General features: G+C 42.0%; 9 protein-coding genes across 9 annotated transcripts; 3 read left to right on the forward strand and 6 right to left on the reverse strand.

Annotated features, from left to right (window-relative positions):
- Positions 1-18: 18 nt before the first annotated feature.
- On the reverse strand, positions 19-2592 carry BEWA_023760 (hypothetical protein; the record flags this gene model as incomplete). Its single annotated transcript, XM_004829136.1, has 1 exon — positions 19-2592. The coding sequence occupies one exon, from the start codon at positions 2590-2592 to the stop codon at positions 19-21; it is 2574 nt and encodes an 857-aa protein (XP_004829193.1).
- Positions 2593-2677: 85 nt separating this feature from the next.
- Positions 2678-3031, reverse strand: BEWA_023770 (hypothetical protein; the record flags this gene model as incomplete). Its single annotated transcript, XM_004829137.1, has 3 exons — positions 2678-2806; positions 2845-2929; positions 2967-3031. The coding sequence occupies 3 exons, from the start codon at positions 3029-3031 to the stop codon at positions 2678-2680; spliced, it is 279 nt and encodes a 92-aa protein (XP_004829194.1).
- A 110-nt stretch (positions 3032-3141) lies between these two features.
- BEWA_023780 (hypothetical protein) lies at positions 3142-4187 on the reverse strand (the record flags this gene model as incomplete). Its single annotated transcript, XM_004829138.1, has 6 exons — positions 3142-3488; positions 3523-3601; positions 3637-3711; positions 3746-3987; positions 4023-4070; positions 4106-4187. 6 exons carry the CDS (start codon positions 4185-4187, stop codon positions 3142-3144), a joined length of 873 nt encoding a protein of 290 aa, XP_004829195.1.
- Positions 4188-4196: 9 nt separating this feature from the next.
- On the reverse strand, positions 4197-4538 carry BEWA_023790 (uncharacterized protein; the record flags this gene model as incomplete). Its single annotated transcript, XM_004829139.1, has 1 exon — positions 4197-4538. One exon carries the CDS (start codon positions 4536-4538, stop codon positions 4197-4199), a length of 342 nt encoding a protein of 113 aa, XP_004829196.1.
- A 43-nt stretch (positions 4539-4581) lies between these two features.
- BEWA_023800 (uncharacterized protein) lies at positions 4582-5298 on the forward strand. Its single transcript, XM_004829140.1, has 3 exons — positions 4582-4892; positions 4972-5170; positions 5212-5298. The coding sequence occupies exons 1-3, from the start codon at positions 4609-4611 to the stop codon at positions 5251-5253; spliced, it is 525 nt and encodes a 174-aa protein (XP_004829197.1). The 5' UTR covers positions 4582-4608; the 3' UTR covers positions 5254-5298.
- Positions 5299-5312: 14 nt separating this feature from the next.
- BEWA_023810 (guanylate kinase, putative) lies at positions 5313-6100 on the reverse strand (the record flags this gene model as incomplete). The annotated part of the gene is made up of 1 exon (XM_004829141.1): positions 5313-6100. The coding sequence occupies exon 1, from the start codon at positions 5895-5897 to the stop codon at positions 5313-5315; it is 585 nt and encodes a 194-aa protein (XP_004829198.1). The 5' UTR covers positions 5898-6100.
- A 287-nt stretch (positions 6101-6387) lies between these two features.
- Positions 6388-10528, forward strand: BEWA_023820 (phosphofructokinase, putative; the record flags this gene model as incomplete). The annotated part of the gene is made up of 2 exons (XM_004829142.1): positions 6388-6418; positions 6461-10528. The coding sequence occupies 2 exons, from the start codon at positions 6388-6390 to the stop codon at positions 10426-10428; spliced, it is 3999 nt and encodes a 1332-aa protein (XP_004829199.1). The 3' UTR covers positions 10429-10528.
- A 135-nt stretch (positions 10529-10663) lies between these two features.
- BEWA_023830 (hypothetical protein) lies at positions 10664-13203 on the forward strand (the record flags this gene model as incomplete). The annotated part of the gene is made up of 1 exon (XM_004829143.1): positions 10664-13203. The coding sequence occupies exon 1, from the start codon at positions 10684-10686 to the stop codon at positions 13201-13203; it is 2520 nt and encodes an 839-aa protein (XP_004829200.1). The 5' UTR covers positions 10664-10683.
- Positions 13204-13228: 25 nt separating this feature from the next.
- Positions 13229-14751, reverse strand: BEWA_023840 (peptidyl-prolyl cis-trans isomerase, putative; the record flags this gene model as incomplete). Its single annotated transcript, XM_004829144.1, has 2 exons — positions 14298-14751; positions 13229-14262 (listed from the first exon to the last, which is right to left on the reverse strand). Exons 1-2 carry the CDS (start codon positions 14737-14739, stop codon positions 13229-13231), a joined length of 1476 nt encoding a protein of 491 aa, XP_004829201.1. The 5' UTR covers positions 14740-14751.
- Positions 14752-14834: the final 83 nt, after the last annotated feature.

Consider the following 14834-nt stretch of genomic DNA (forward strand, 5'->3'; position numbering starts at 1 on the left):
TGTTTGGTATGAATCCAATTAAAATCTGTTGCGCATCGCCAGTTGCGAAGAGAGTTTATGTATATGATGCACGGTACTTTTTGTTCGGCTACCGAGCAGAGATTCCAAGAGTGAATTTTTCTTCTTTGAATCCGATATGATTGCGGGTGGTAATTGATCTAGAGCTTGTTCCAGAAATGGTAGACAATCTCTGCCAAATCGGTCTACGATGGAGATTGTAAAATCTTCAATATAATGTTCTGTTGACTTTGGGCATCCTGAAGCTAAAATTCTAAATGCTGACGCAGCAGCGGCTCCAAGATATTTAAGTGCGATATTTTCAAGAGTTTTAACTTCCTTTCCCCTTTTGAGGAGAGATTCCCAGAATGAGAAGACACATTGAGGCTTTCGTATGGCCATGCATGTCGCACTGATTGAGACAATTTGGTCAGCGAGTTCAGTTTCCTCATACGCAAATTTTGTATGGAGTATAAACTGGGCTTGAAGACCATAAAAATCCTCAATCATATCTTCTACATCAGCCATCTGCGATAATTTTAGAATTTCCAACGTTGAACGAGTGAGAAGGTGATAGAGGGTAGAAATGGATTCCAAGTTTTCCGGAGTCACGGTATGCCCATTAAAAACTTTTGATCCCTTTGGAGTTGTGTAAAAAATACCGTGGAGCCACTCCACGAGGTACAAGTAGGTTCCAAACATTTTCTGCCCAGCCACTTGTGAGATTGTTGCCACCAATAGAGGAATATGCCCTGCAAATTGCATGTTCATGCACCTTGCACAATGCTTTATACATCTACAAATACATTCCACAGAATCTGCATCCTCATGATGTCTCTTGAGGAGCTCTAACAATAGAGGTAAGATGCGTCCACTAATAATGGCGATACCTGGCCTATTGCTGAGATTGCGGACAAGGCTTGTCATCCTATCAACCAAAATTCTCACTTGAGGAGTAGAAAGAGTGTTTCCCTCTATAGCCTCAATCCATGGCATTGAAACCTTTGCAATAACATGTTGGATATCGTCTGTGGCAAGGTCACAAGACGCTAGTGCGATTCCCTCGAGTAGAATAGACAATAGAGACTCATTATCCCTCATAATTTCCATACAGCCAACTAGCATATGGAGCACAGTTTCTCTGTTTTGTAATTTTTCCAGCTTAATATAGTAACAAAGCGAAGATATACTTTGCACAGCTTCGTAACGGTCATCCTCAGAACTGGACTGCAATGATCTATGGAGAACCCTAAGGACTCTTTCCAAGAGTATTTCAGTACCATCCAGGAGGAACACCCGTCGAATGTCACCCAAGAATCGGATACACGGAAGTGAACAATGCCCCTCCAATATATTGACAATGGTGTGGATAGAATCCAAAAGATGTATATTCCTCTTAATGTCAATCTTTTCAATTATAGGACCCAAAATACGCAGGGCCGATTCAAGAAAGATTGGGGAGCTTTGAAACTTTGCGTGACCAATTGTGTGAGCATGAATATGTTCGTACATGGTACCTCCAGGTATTATTCTTGCAAGCTCATGGAAGATCTCCAGAGAATCCCTGATATAAAGTTCATATTCCACTAGTGGTTGTATTGGAGGAGTGATTGATATGAGTAGGAATATGTCCAGAATCTCATTACAAATGGACTTTATACTTTCAACAGCCGTGTTATGCCTGGAAAGAATATCACACAGTACAAATACAGCCTTTTGTGCAATAGATGCACTTTCCTCGTCAAATTCAGATGAAGAGGTACGATCAAAAACAGCCTCTCGTGCCGCAGCCCGATTGTATGAGGGGTCAAATGGATTAATCACATTCTCAATCCCGCTTTGTGCGTAGATTAGACAGTAGGGAAGTTCTATAAAATGTATGATTGCGTGAATCAGCTTCAAAAGCTGTGCGTCATTAGAGTCGGATAGTGAAAAATGTAGGCTATCCAAAAGATTTGCGTATACTCTCGAGAGGTTGCTATACAAGAAAACATCAGAACTTGCAAATGACGCAGAGAGATGTTGTAATAAATCACCAATGCATGCCTCGAAACATGCCTTTTGTATATGTTGCAAGTCGGCATATCTCCTCTTGGAGTACTGAACATCGTCGTAATCCTCATAGGAGTTTATACCGCCAGCAGTATCCCTAGAGCTCAAATATGCGCATTCCTGCAGAACATCAATCATGCAATTTATCGCAACTTCATATATCTCATCATCCAGTCCATGTCCACGCATATTTGGGTGTTTTATTATTGTCAAACAGTCCTCAAGGAATAAGCGGCATATTTCACCATTGGACGAGAATGTGTCAAAACGTCTCCAGTTATGCCAGCAGCGGAGTATATTTCCCGTGTTTGCAAAATCCGTGGATGATTTCCTCAGGCTAAAGAGGAAATCTACAGCCTTTGCGTACTCGTTCTTTAACTTTATATTTACTTTACTGTGCAGTTCCGGGATCATGATTAATCGTCCATTGGTTGTCTCTTCTGGGAGCGTCTCAATGAGGAACAACACACCCTTGAGAGTCAAGCGTTCTGTCTTGTAGCAGTTTATAAACGACTCCACTGGGGACTCCCAGTGCTCAACCATTTGTATGGCTAAATCACAGATCGCTAACCCAATCGTTGAGAATATGTTTCGGCTGTGAATGAGAATGAAGAGGGAGTACAAAAACCTACGGTAAATCGTCATTATTGAGGTACGCGAGGAGCGATTCACAGAGCTTGAGAACACAGTGCGATGGTAGTTGATAGGAGTCGTACAGAACTTTCATGCGCAATGTTTGCGCTGCGATAAACTTGGCCTATAGATTTTTATTTGTCTACCACTGGTTTTAGGTACCTCTGGCGGGAAATCTCCATGGAGTATCGAGTGACTTTCAGTCCAAGCTTCGATTGTCTGCTGCCATTTGGTCAGAAATGTATTCCTAAGGAGAAAATGAGAAATTTGGGTTTCAGACGTACGCGTTGCGCTGACTTTCCTGATCCGTTGGATAGAGCAGCTCATTTATAGATTCGAGTACACGCATTTTACAGTTTTTACATCATTAAACAACACCAGAGGGATACATAATGAGCAACGAGAGCTCCAGGGCAGAGCCCCCATACACATAGCCATTATATCGCATCAACCCAGAGTTTATGAGACAAACAGAGTCGAATTTGCCATGTGGTTGACTGTTTCTATTATTGCATGTTGTACGATGCCAATGTGACTCTCAGTTGACAAGATTGAGTCAAGATTGAAGAATCCCAAAGAGATGCCCTTGTCAAAGAGACAATCACACTCGCACGGGTCGATTTGTTCCATTCTCGAGCACCAAACTACTCTGGAGCCCAAACCAGCCGCCAGAAGGACCTGTCTATGGATCTTTACTTGTTCAGTTTTGAATGCGTCCCCCAAGACTAGAATAGCACTTGCCCCGTATTTTGTGATTTTCAGGACGTTGTCGGCAATCTCGTCATCATTCACACTTCTCAGAGTTACTATGGAACGCGTATGGACGCTATGTCTACTCACCCTGAAGACTTTTGCTCTTGAATGAGGGATGCTTGAAGAATGCATGTCGACTCCACTCTATTTTCTTGGCGCTTTCGTCCTATTCCAGCACATTTATCGACCCTATAAACTCACCTCGTGTTTGGGTATACATACGATAATCTGAGCGTTCTTGAGGAGCATCCACTGGACAAAGGGGAGAGCGTTTTCCTGTACCTTTTGCACGTGCAGGCTATACACTTACCCACGAGTCGGACAAGATGACAATAGTCTCATTTTCCCTTGATCTAATGTAAAGATAGTCGCCTAAGTATGGTAATGCCATGTGAAGAATAGACAAACACAAGAGTGCCGTGAATAGCGGTTTTAGATTTGAGATCATGAGTTGCATTTCCACCCTTGTACGCGGTGGCAGAGTCGTTACTTGATAAATTGGCTGGTTCTCTAGAACGTCTCCAGTAACTTTTGTACATTTTCCAGTCAGACCTGAGTGAACATGTGAAGCAAGAACGAGTAGATACCAATCACAGATTGACCTTTCCACGATTCCAGCGAGTCTACAACCTGGCCTGGTTAGGACGAATAAAGACGGGAGAGAAAATACCTGCAAAGGGAGTAAACCCTTGTGTAGAGTCGTTTGACCCTGGGAGACTATCGAGTTTTACGGATATGAATTGCGATCCCATGGCGGTCCACTAGTCGTCAATCTTTGGAATTGGTACAGAATTATCTAATTTATCAGAAGGTGTAACCTTTTGGAGCATTCTTATCATCTCATCGTGCTCTTCCCTGAGACTCTGCTCGCGTTTGCCCACACTTTGCTCTCTGTTATACTTTACTTCCAGTTGTTTGTCTACTATAAAGGTCCCTGTGACTATTAAGCTGCTCATAATCAGCAAACAGGGGAACCCGAACGTGAAGAATCCACTTCTCTTGTTAAATCTCCTCAAACGACGAAAGAATCTGTACTCTTCCAGCCTTCCAAGAACATCTTTGTTCATATCTCTGAGCGCAAGACCAAAAGTGGCTCTACACATGAGAAATTATGAGGGGCATGTGCACAAGGCCAAACACCAGTTCACAAGATATAAACCCCTGTGGCCTAAAATGGACCTTTTGGCTGCATGTTTTTTAATATTATCACCACTTCTCTCGGATGGCGCCAAGACATTCAAGAGGAGCGGATTCTTGGCCCCGGTCCCCGTCCTTCACAGTTGCTCGAAGAATCTCGCCCTTGGCAATCACATAAAGGGGAATCTACAGCTAAATCACAGTGAACGCAAAGCTAATGGCAGACTAAATGCTTTAAAATCGCAAAACCGCGACATCAACAAAGAGGAGAGTCATTCCTTTGACCAATTCACCGGATTGGACGACGTATTCGATAAAAAGTGAGTTTATAAACTTTTCAAATTTATACTGAGCGACGGGAGCGCCCTGAGACGACTCTGGACACGGCCATACATGTAGGCTTTTGTTTTCCGGGAGGACCCTTGAATTGAGCAAGGAGGACTTTATAGCGAGACAGACAGACTATGAGAACTACAAGAACGATACCCTCCATAAGATGAAGCAGTTTATCACTATTGTCACGTCCGCGATTGCCGTTGGAGTATTGTACCAGGTTTTGTCGCTGTTTAAGCGTTTTCTCGAGCAACAACACTTACAGGTTTGTTTATTTGTCCATAAAATGTTACAAAACCCATGTAGCTCAAGAACGAAAGCTATGAGCAACCCACACACACCGAATAATGGAGGCCTCTGTGAGGTTTGATGTAATATATAGTCGTGTAAATGTATATCCTACAAAGCTATATTTTGATATGCGGATACCATTCCACAAGTTTGAGACACAGACTCTTGTACGCTGCCTCTAGATCGGCATTTTCAAATTTATAGTTGAATGGGAATGTTTCTGACTCTACGATTTCTTGTCTGGCTCTGTTTAGTCTTCTGAGAATAACTTCTTCAGAGTCGAGTCCTCTATCTGTAAGTCTTTGTCTCAACAGATTTAAATCGGATATTGTGATAAATACGCTTTTCATGTCCAGTCCTTTGTCATGTAGCACTTTGAACCCCTGTATTTCGATTTCCAGGAGTGGTATTTTCCCTCTTTCTCGTATCCTCTCAATTTCCTTGATGGATGTACCGTATTGTGATCCAACGTAGGAGGCGTGTTCCAGGAAATCTCCATTGAGTTTCATTTGGTCGAATTCTTCATTCGATACAAAGTAGTAGTTTACACCGTGTTTTTCTCCCTTTCTTATTGGTCTGCTAGTGTAGCTTACGCTGAATTCGAAGATGTTTGGGAAGTCTTGGACAATCCGTTTGTGTATCGTTGTTTTTCCGACTCCAGAGGGCCCTACTAGTATAAGTAGCGGGAATTTGGAGCCCATTTTGCAAACTTTAGAATGTATAGACTGACTATTCCAAACGGTCGATGTGTTTTAACTTCTGTGGCATGTGTTGTCTGTTGATAGGAATAACAGAGAATAGACGTTACCGTGAGCCTCAGTTTCTGTCTTATGACTATTTACATATAAAATGGCTTTTAATATAAACCGTACACATTATAGGTGTATATGCGGTGAAGAGTATGAAAAATTGAAACTAGCGAGTATAGGGGCCACCCATGAGAAATGTAGTGGAGAAGCTCAACCCGGAATTTAGTTGAAATACCAGCGGCTCAAATCAAGTAGCTGTAGTTGTCTCTCGGTCACTATTTATATGTGCTCTTGTAAATTATTTATGCCGTCCAAATGCCAGAAGTGGTTCGCTACTTGTCTTCGAGCAGTTTATACTAATGCAACTTGTGTCTAACCAAAAATTTATCAAAAATAAAAATTGTTTGTCACAAACACTCGAATACAACCGCTGAGATACACAATGCCGGCAGAAGACCTCAGCGACCTCAACAGTAAGTAGATACGCAAATTTGTCATACATGGACATTTTACAGAACAAGCGAGGCGATCAATGACATTGTTTTCAAGAGATAATCATTACTGTCTCCTGGGAAATGACAATGGAAAGCTGGATCAGAGTAAAGCACCCACTGATCGCCAACAAGATGGTGATTCTTACAGAAAAGACCTCCAGAAGCTGCAGTTGTCCCCGTCTCTGCTCAGTAGTATTCAGCCACCGTCGCAGATGGACTCGTTTTTGCTACAAAGCAGCGGTCGCACGACATCAGCCCGATCAATGGAATCTCTCTCACATCCACTCAAAAGAATAGACTCCTGTCTCGCACCTAAAAGTGTCTATGAAGGCAGACAATCCAATAAGAAGGTCCCACTCCCACAGGTTCTTCAGTATGAGAACCATGTGTTGCAGGAATACGATAGCAGTGGTGAGGATATGACTCACTATGAGGAACTCTCAACTCTCCTTCCACACATATCAAAGGAACGTATGGTTTCTGTGGAACCTCAGGTCCTACAGGGCTTTCAGGGTGTGAAGCCCAGACTGAGAATTGGACTAATTTTGAGCGGTGGACCAGCGCCAGGTGGACACAATGTTATTGCAGGTGCATTTGACTATTTGAAACAGAGGAATAAGGAATCACAGCTAATTGGCTTCATAGGTGGGTTGGATGGATTTCTAGATCAGCGCTATGAAATTATGTCCAGCCAGAGAATGGACGAGTTTCGCAATTTAGGAGGTTTTAATATGCTCTGGTCAGGAAGAGGTAGGATTAATGGCGACTATGACCTTGAACTTGCCGTTTCATGTGCGAATAATCTGGAGCTTGACGGTCTTATCATCATTGGGGGTGATGGTACCAACAGTAATGCTGCAATTATCGCAAATCATTTTGCTCGCATGTTTGACCCGTCTTGTACCTTTCCGGGGACAAAGTTAAACAAGATGTGCTGTGTCATTGGAATACCAAAGACAGTTGATGGTGATGTTAACTCCAAAAATATTGAAATTAGTTTTGGTTTCGACACAGCAGCAAAGACATATTCTGAGCTCATTGGTAACCTATGTACTGATGCCAGCAGCACCCAATACAATTATCACTTTGTACGTGTTATGGGCAGATCAGCTTCACATTTGGCTCTTGAATGTGCACTTCAGACCCACCCAAACATGGTCTTGATTGGCGAAGAGGTTGAGCATAACCAGCAGTCTTTGCGTAGCATAGTTGATTCTATTGTAGAGGTAATTGAAAAGAGACATGCCATGGGTAAGCCATTTGGTGTTATTTTAATCCCAGAAGGACTGATTGAGTTTATCCCGGATATGCGCGTATTAATTAAGGAACTAAATGACACTCTAAAGGATAACCCCAAGTCCGGTGTCGACTCATCTTTGCTAAAGAATAGTAAAGATACATGGGAGTTTATGCCAGAGTCAATTAGGGAACAATTAATCAATGATATAGAAGCTGGAGGATACATTATGGTTGCAAAAATAGCCACTGAACGGCTCTTGTCCATGTTAGTGGAGAGTAGGATGGTTTCAAAGGGATCAAATCTTTCCGGGTTTACAATCATGACACACTACTTTGGTTATGAGGGAAGATGTGCAATTCCATCCGGATTTGACGCTTCATACTGTTATGCTTTGGGATACAATGCAGGAGTATTGATATCCAATGGTAGAAATGGATACATGTCAGTCATCCGTAACCTCAATGGTCAGATTGAGGATTGGATTCCCATAGGAGTTCCATTTTTGCATTTAATGGAAGTTAAAGGTGAAACAAGATATCCTGCAATACGGAAGACGCTTTTAAATCTGGACGGTCAATTGTTCCACACATTTTCAAAGGTCCGCGAAATTTGGGCATATCAGGATGTATATAGATCTCCTGGCCCTATTCAAACAGATACAGGTCTTTTAACGGTAAAGGCTCCACTTTATATTTCTTCTCCCACAGTAGGGGATCTTGTAGGAGACCTGAATGCACCGAGAACGAACAAACACCTGAACTTTAAGCACACTAGTTTCTATAGTGATTTGCAAAGGACAAGACTAAACGTGGTGCCTGAAATTCCATCAATATGTTCCAGCTTACAAGCTACCATGCAACCTTTCAAACAGGTGTTTGATGGCGACCAATACTTGAAGAATCAGATTCTGTTAAACTATCCATATTTAGTGAGTCACAGCAAATTTAACTTGTACGAGGTTATTCTTGACCATTCCAAGGATTCTAATGAGCTTCTTTCTACTATAGATGAGAATAATAACGGAAGTTACGATCCCCTTAGGGTTGGAATTGTACCTCTTTCAAAACATGCACCAGGTATCGTTAATGTAATTTGGGGAGTTTTTGAGCGCGTTTCTCTCTTGTCTGGAAAATGTTTTGCGTTCCATGGTGCAAAGGGACTTACGCAAGGTGATTATATTGAGCTTGAGGATAGAGATTTTGACTATCTCAAGAATTTGGGAGGTTTGGAGCTTGTCCATAGATCAAAGTTTTCCTATTTTTATGAACCAGAAAACTGGGAAAAGGCTCTGAATTCTTGCAAAGCCCTAGATTTGGATGGCCTAATAATCCTTGGAGACGAGGGATCAATGACCCAAGCGTCTCTCCTAACGGAATACTTTTTGAACAAAAAGAGCAAGACATGTGTAATTGGTGTCCCTGTTGCTGGATCTAATAGTTTGGGCAACAGCTTAATTGAGAGTTGCGTTGGATTTGATTCTAACGCTAGGATTTATGCATCACTTGTAGGAAACGTTTTGACAGACGCAGTAAGTATGCCAAAGTATTGGCATTTTGTCAAGATTCTTGGTAGATACCCAAGTTTAGAAGTCCTGGAATGTGCTATGCAAACACACCCTAATGTCGTCATCATAGCGGAAGAGTATGGTTCTGCTGACAAGACACTTTTTGATGTGGTACAGGATATTGCAGATGCAGTTTGCAAGAGAGCGGAGATTGGAAAAAATTTTGGAACTGTGTTGATCCCCGATCATCTTGTGTTGCATCTTCCAAACACGAAAACTATGCTTTACGAGTTACGTAGAGTAGTTATGGAGGCTACGTACCAGGGAAAAAAGAAGGAAGTCATGGACCAACTTGCAGAATATTCGGCAGCGCGTGAAGGGAACAACGGAGTGAGTCTAGAAGGCCTTGACTGGGTACGCAAAATCACACCATGGAGTCTTGCGGTGTTTGACTCCCTCCCTCCTTACATTCGTAACGAGTTGCTACAGATTGATTTCGCAGAAGTGGCTCTAGAACGCATTGAAATTGAAATTATGCTTGCAAAAATGGTGAAGGAGGAACTAAACTTGCGTAAGGAGCGTGGTGAATACTCTGGCAACTATGCTGCTGTTACACACTACTTTGGTTACCAAGGAAGATGTTCTATCCCATCTGAATTTGATTGCAGTTTGGCTTATGCATATGGACATATGGCTGCAATAGCCTTGGAAAATAAACTCACGGGATACTGTTGCTCGATCCGCGGTCTTTGTGGAAGCATTCAGGACTGGAAACTATTTGCTATCCCATTTACTTCTCTCATGAAGATTGCGCCTGATGCATTCGAGATATTCTCCATGGAAAAGTTCAAAAAGGGGGAGATGCCGGTTATTCCTACTTCGAATGTTGATTTGCAATCCAAGGCATTCAGGAAATTCAAGGTTGCCAGGAAGAGGTGGTTATTGGATGATTTATTTACAAACCCAGGGCCAATACAATTTGATGGTTTTGTTGGTACACAAAGTATGGTTTTAATTACAGAGTTTGCGGAATACTATTACATGCTTCGATCCGTTGAGAAGTTCAGCGACGCACTGAAGAATTCATGTAAATTTGGTGTTTCTGAGGAGTTTCTTAACCATGTTTTCATACAACTTTGGGGTCTTGTTAAAATTGCGCAGAAACCTGGTGAATTGATCACTCTTGCTCAGGAAGTCCACGGCGCATTAGACAAGCAGAATGAAGAGGAACTTCCACAGTCGTAGGGATTAGCTTTCCAAAATACGATCATTGTTTCACGTGCGGTTTTAAGACCGTGCGATAGCTAATGTAGTATATTATAATCACTTCTACGGTAGGGGTGTCTGCCACTTAATTTGTGTTGTTCATGCGAGTACACATTAGAATTGCGGGGAATCCTGCGTATGTATTCCTCAAGGTTTTTGGCAGTTGATATCCTCGGGGATTTTGTGTGTAGTGTATGTCGTGCAATGTAGTGACAGTGCATATAAAGCTTCAAAATGGCGACTGCCTTGGCTCTGCTATACGAAACTTTGGTGGCTGAATCAAAGTATGAAGCCAGGGGAAGCGAATATCGCGCGCGTCTCAAGGATTTGTACACAAACATGCGAAGGGATATGCTTTCCTGCGGGGACGTTGTTATAAAGGGATTTAGGCAAAGCTTGAACAAGTATATGGAATCTTTGGTACAAGCAGTGGACATTGTGGACGCTTTGGACTTGGATTCGCAGGAGATGGACGTTTGCACAGGTATAAGACAGTATGTGTTTCCCAGGATTCCTGAGATTGATGAGATCGATGTGGAGTTTGTAAGCAGATGGGAAGAGTTCTACAACTATCCTCTCTCATTTGGAAGGGTGACCGAGAGGAGCAAGAAGCGACAGAACAGCGAGAAGAAGTCACAGTCCATGTCCGGGTCCAAGAAGAAATGTCATCACGAATCCGAAGACTCCCTGAAGCAAGTAAATCATCCGGTACTATTGACGGAAGAAGACCTAAAGAGACCCAAAATGCCAAAACCACCTGAGCCAATCGTATCAAAGAGGTCAAGACACACAGAACATAAAGAAGCCATGGAGCATCAGGAGCCTATAATGTATACAAAGTTGCCAATTTTAATGAATAAAAGGGTCGAGTTTAAAGACGATACCATTATATTTGGACTAATTCCCAATGATAAGCTGGCTACCGATTGGGCCTCTGTATCGTCCTGCAATTCTTACAATGATCTCATAAGACAGTTTCATGAATATGACAACAAAATACCAAATGTAGAACAAAAATCCAAAACAACATGTAAAAAACATGCTGATATCACATCTACAGAATATTATACTGCAAAAACTACCTCTGAACATGAACCAAGCTCTCAAAGCGTGTCTAGTAATGAAGGGGAAGATGTTGACAAAATAATTGATGTGCATGATTTTTACGACCCTTTGGAAGAAAGGTATGAGAAACTTCCCGGAAATTTTAAACAAGATATTGACAATTTTGACCCAGACTCTATTTTTGGGAACTACTACTGTCCCGTGGACAAGAACGTTCCAGTTCCAAAATTAGAAGTTCCTCCTCAAGAAGAGGTTGCACCATCACTCTGTCAAACAATGATTACCGTGAGTCATATTCAGGTTACATCGGCCTACACATGTGATGCCTCTGGGACTCCACATGTAACCTGTACAGCAAGGTTCTGTGAACCTAAATTACCAAAAATTCCGTCTGAAATGGAATTTGAACCCCCTTTGGGGACTTACCAAGAGCTACAACACATTCTATCGAGACTATTCGCCCTAAAGAAGGTTGTAAGCGGGTCTTGTGAAATATGTTCCGGTTGGAATTTGGTACATGGTTGTACTTTAACATTTTGTGAATATTGTGAGGATAGACTATTGAATTTTAAACCTCAGTTGCTATTACAGATATTTCAATTGCGCAGGTATTTAGCCTCCCACTTATATGCCGTTATGGGATACAAATTTGAAACTACAAGTCAGATTATAAAGGATGGAGATTTTATCAGAGACTGGAGAAAACTTTTAGACCAGCAAGGTGTATCTATTCATTCTCTTTGTGAGATTGGAGGTTCATTCCCGAAGGCCTCAATACATGACAGCAGATTTCAGCCAAGTTGTCTTTCACTACCACAAACTATTTGTAACACCCTGAACTCGTTCCAGTACCCAAAAGTATTTGTTAAGGCAAATTCAGAGCTGCATAGTAGAGTCTTTACTATATGTAGAGAAAGACGCAATGCAAGGGCCAAGTTGATGAATGACTATTTTGAAACTCTTTACAACTACTGTAATAACACGGAATCTGATGAATGTCCGCAGCATCTTGCGGATGATTACAATAACATTTTCAAAAATGGATTACTTTTGTCTTCACAGCATTCCATTGCCCAGGAAAACACTTATTTTGATGAACTTGTATCATACTTGATATCTCGCCTCCCGTTCGATGATCATCTTTTGAGGTTATCGTTCTTTCACAAGGGAATATACGCGATTAAACCAAACAACATGAAGTCATCCGTATTGCTCAGCATTGGAAAATGCTTTGGATTTTCTGAAAACGACACGGAGCTTAAGTACAATTGGCATGAAACATTGCAAAAGAGCACATTAAAAAAGGGAGCGGGCTACGCTTTGCAGAGAGACACTACTGGACTTGTTGCTCATGCACTCAAAAAACACTCTTGCCAAGCGCTTCACACGTTGGGTCACATTGGATTTTTGCAAGGTTTGCCATCTCCCATACTTTTTGATATAATAGAGACGGGTAGAGTGAAGATTGGATTTCCTACAGCTTTGGAGATGCATGTTTTGTCGATTCCCGACTCTGTTTTGGATCCATGCATGTATGGAGATGTTGGTAAAGGACTTGTGTATTCTTTGCCGGTACTTTTGCAGAATTTGTCTCTTTTGGGTTCGATTTTAAAGATTGGCACGAGTAGCAGTGGGAAGAAAAGGAAGCCTACGAGAGGTATGGCGGAATCCGAGACTAGTGAGATGTAGTGATTTATGCGATGCTGCATGTATGTCAACGTTTTAATTTTTTAATTAGATACCCAATTTCGTTGTTTGTGCTACTTTGTAGTTTTTGTTTGACTGGATCGAATATCCATTGTGTGATTTTGGGCACTTGTTCCTTGTCTTTTCTTTCTTTTTCCTGTTCCTGCACCGTTGTGAACGGGTTTGAGTACACAATTGTCTTTATGATTTTTGGTGGATTTTTTGGTCGTTCGTCATCATCGACTTTCATTTCCGACCATTTTTTCAACAATTCCAATCCACCTACGGTTTTACCAAAGACAGTGTGTTTATGATCTAAATGTTCACATGTATTGAACGTTATAAAGAATTGCGATCCGTTTGTATGTTTACCCTTGTTTGCCATGGATAAGACTCCTACGCCAACATGGTATAGTGTATTATCAAATTCGTCCTTAAAATATTTGGGGACCTGTTCATCGAGGTTGTCACGTTTTGCTCTTGTGTAAAAGGCACTTTCTCCCCCTCGACCTGTGCCTGTGGGATCTCCTCCCTGAATCATAAAGTTTGGTACACATCGATGGAATATGGTATCATTATAATACCCATCTTCACAGTGTTGCAAGAAATTGTCGCATGTTAGTGGGACTCTATCAGTGTGCAGTACCAAGTTTAAATCACCGTCGCTTGTGACCAGCTTGACGTATGCCTTGAGTTTCTGCTTCTTCACAAGGGCGTAAAGGGGTTCCCTAACCTCGAAAACAGTTTGGTTGCGATATTCAGATGTGTATGCTGTGTTTATTGCGGTTGAAGTGAAGCTAGTGGAGAGATTCCCCGTTGTGAATAGACTATGCTTCGGTTTATCAGCAACAGGTTTGGGATCCTTCTCCACTCCCTTCGCCTCCAGAGTATCAAATTGACCAACTATTGTATTGTACATGCTATTTCCGCGTATAACTTGTTTTGGCGCTTCTTTATCATCAGATGAGAACATGGAGAGGTGCTTAAAGAGAGATATAGTCCGTAGTTCCAGCTTGTGAGGACTTTGCAGCGTTATGATATCGCTATTCTTGAACGGTATACCTGAGAATACGCTGAGTGGACACAAGTAAACGAACCTGTGAGTGGATCATGCATCAGTCCGTCGGATTCCTTTTTGGCGACTTCCTTGAGGGTCGAATAGCCATACACATGGCCACTCTGCTTCACAGTGACGACATATGAGCTTGATGTAAACCTCTTGAACGAGAGTGGGCACTGGAATTCGTCCTTGTCGTTGGTCGAGAACGTCAAGGAAAAGAGGTCGTTCAGTGTCAGCGGTTCTCCCGTGACCGGGTTAGTTCCCTTGAGGGTGACGTATTCTTTGATCTTGTCATGGTCAAATATGTGGCCTTCTACTGTGCAAACCGGATTTTTAAAGGGCAAAAGGGTCAGGAAGCAACAGTTGAGGGGCAGTAGCTCAGCTGGCCTATTATTGACCTTTGGGCCCTGGGTAAGCGCCAATTCTGAAGGTAGAATGTAGAGCTTGTCCTTACTGTGCCTATGCTTGCTGCCTCCCATTTTAAATCGACTGAGGAGGAGAGCGACACCATACGGCGATTCCAGAGCGGATCAGTTTGATTAAGATGTCGTTTCAATGAATTATTTTAAAAAAT

This window comes from Theileria equi, chromosome 1 (assembly GCF_000342415.1).
Source record: "Theileria equi strain WA chromosome 1, complete sequence".
NCBI classification, from domain to species: Eukaryota; Apicomplexa; class Aconoidasida; order Piroplasmida; family Theileriidae; genus Theileria; species Theileria equi.

Coding starts and splice junctions, on each gene's coding strand:
- BEWA_023800 (XM_004829140.1), top strand. CDS start 4,609: ATGGACCTTTTGGCTGCATGTTTTTTAATATTATCACCACTTCTCTCG. Junction 4,893..4,971: donor GACGACGTATTCGATAAAAA/GTGAGTTTATAA, acceptor CCATACATGTAG/GCTTTTGTTTTCCGGGAGGA. Junction 5,171..5,211: donor TCGAGCAACAACACTTACAG/GTTTGTTTATTT, acceptor AAACCCATGTAG/CTCAAGAACGAAAGCTATGA.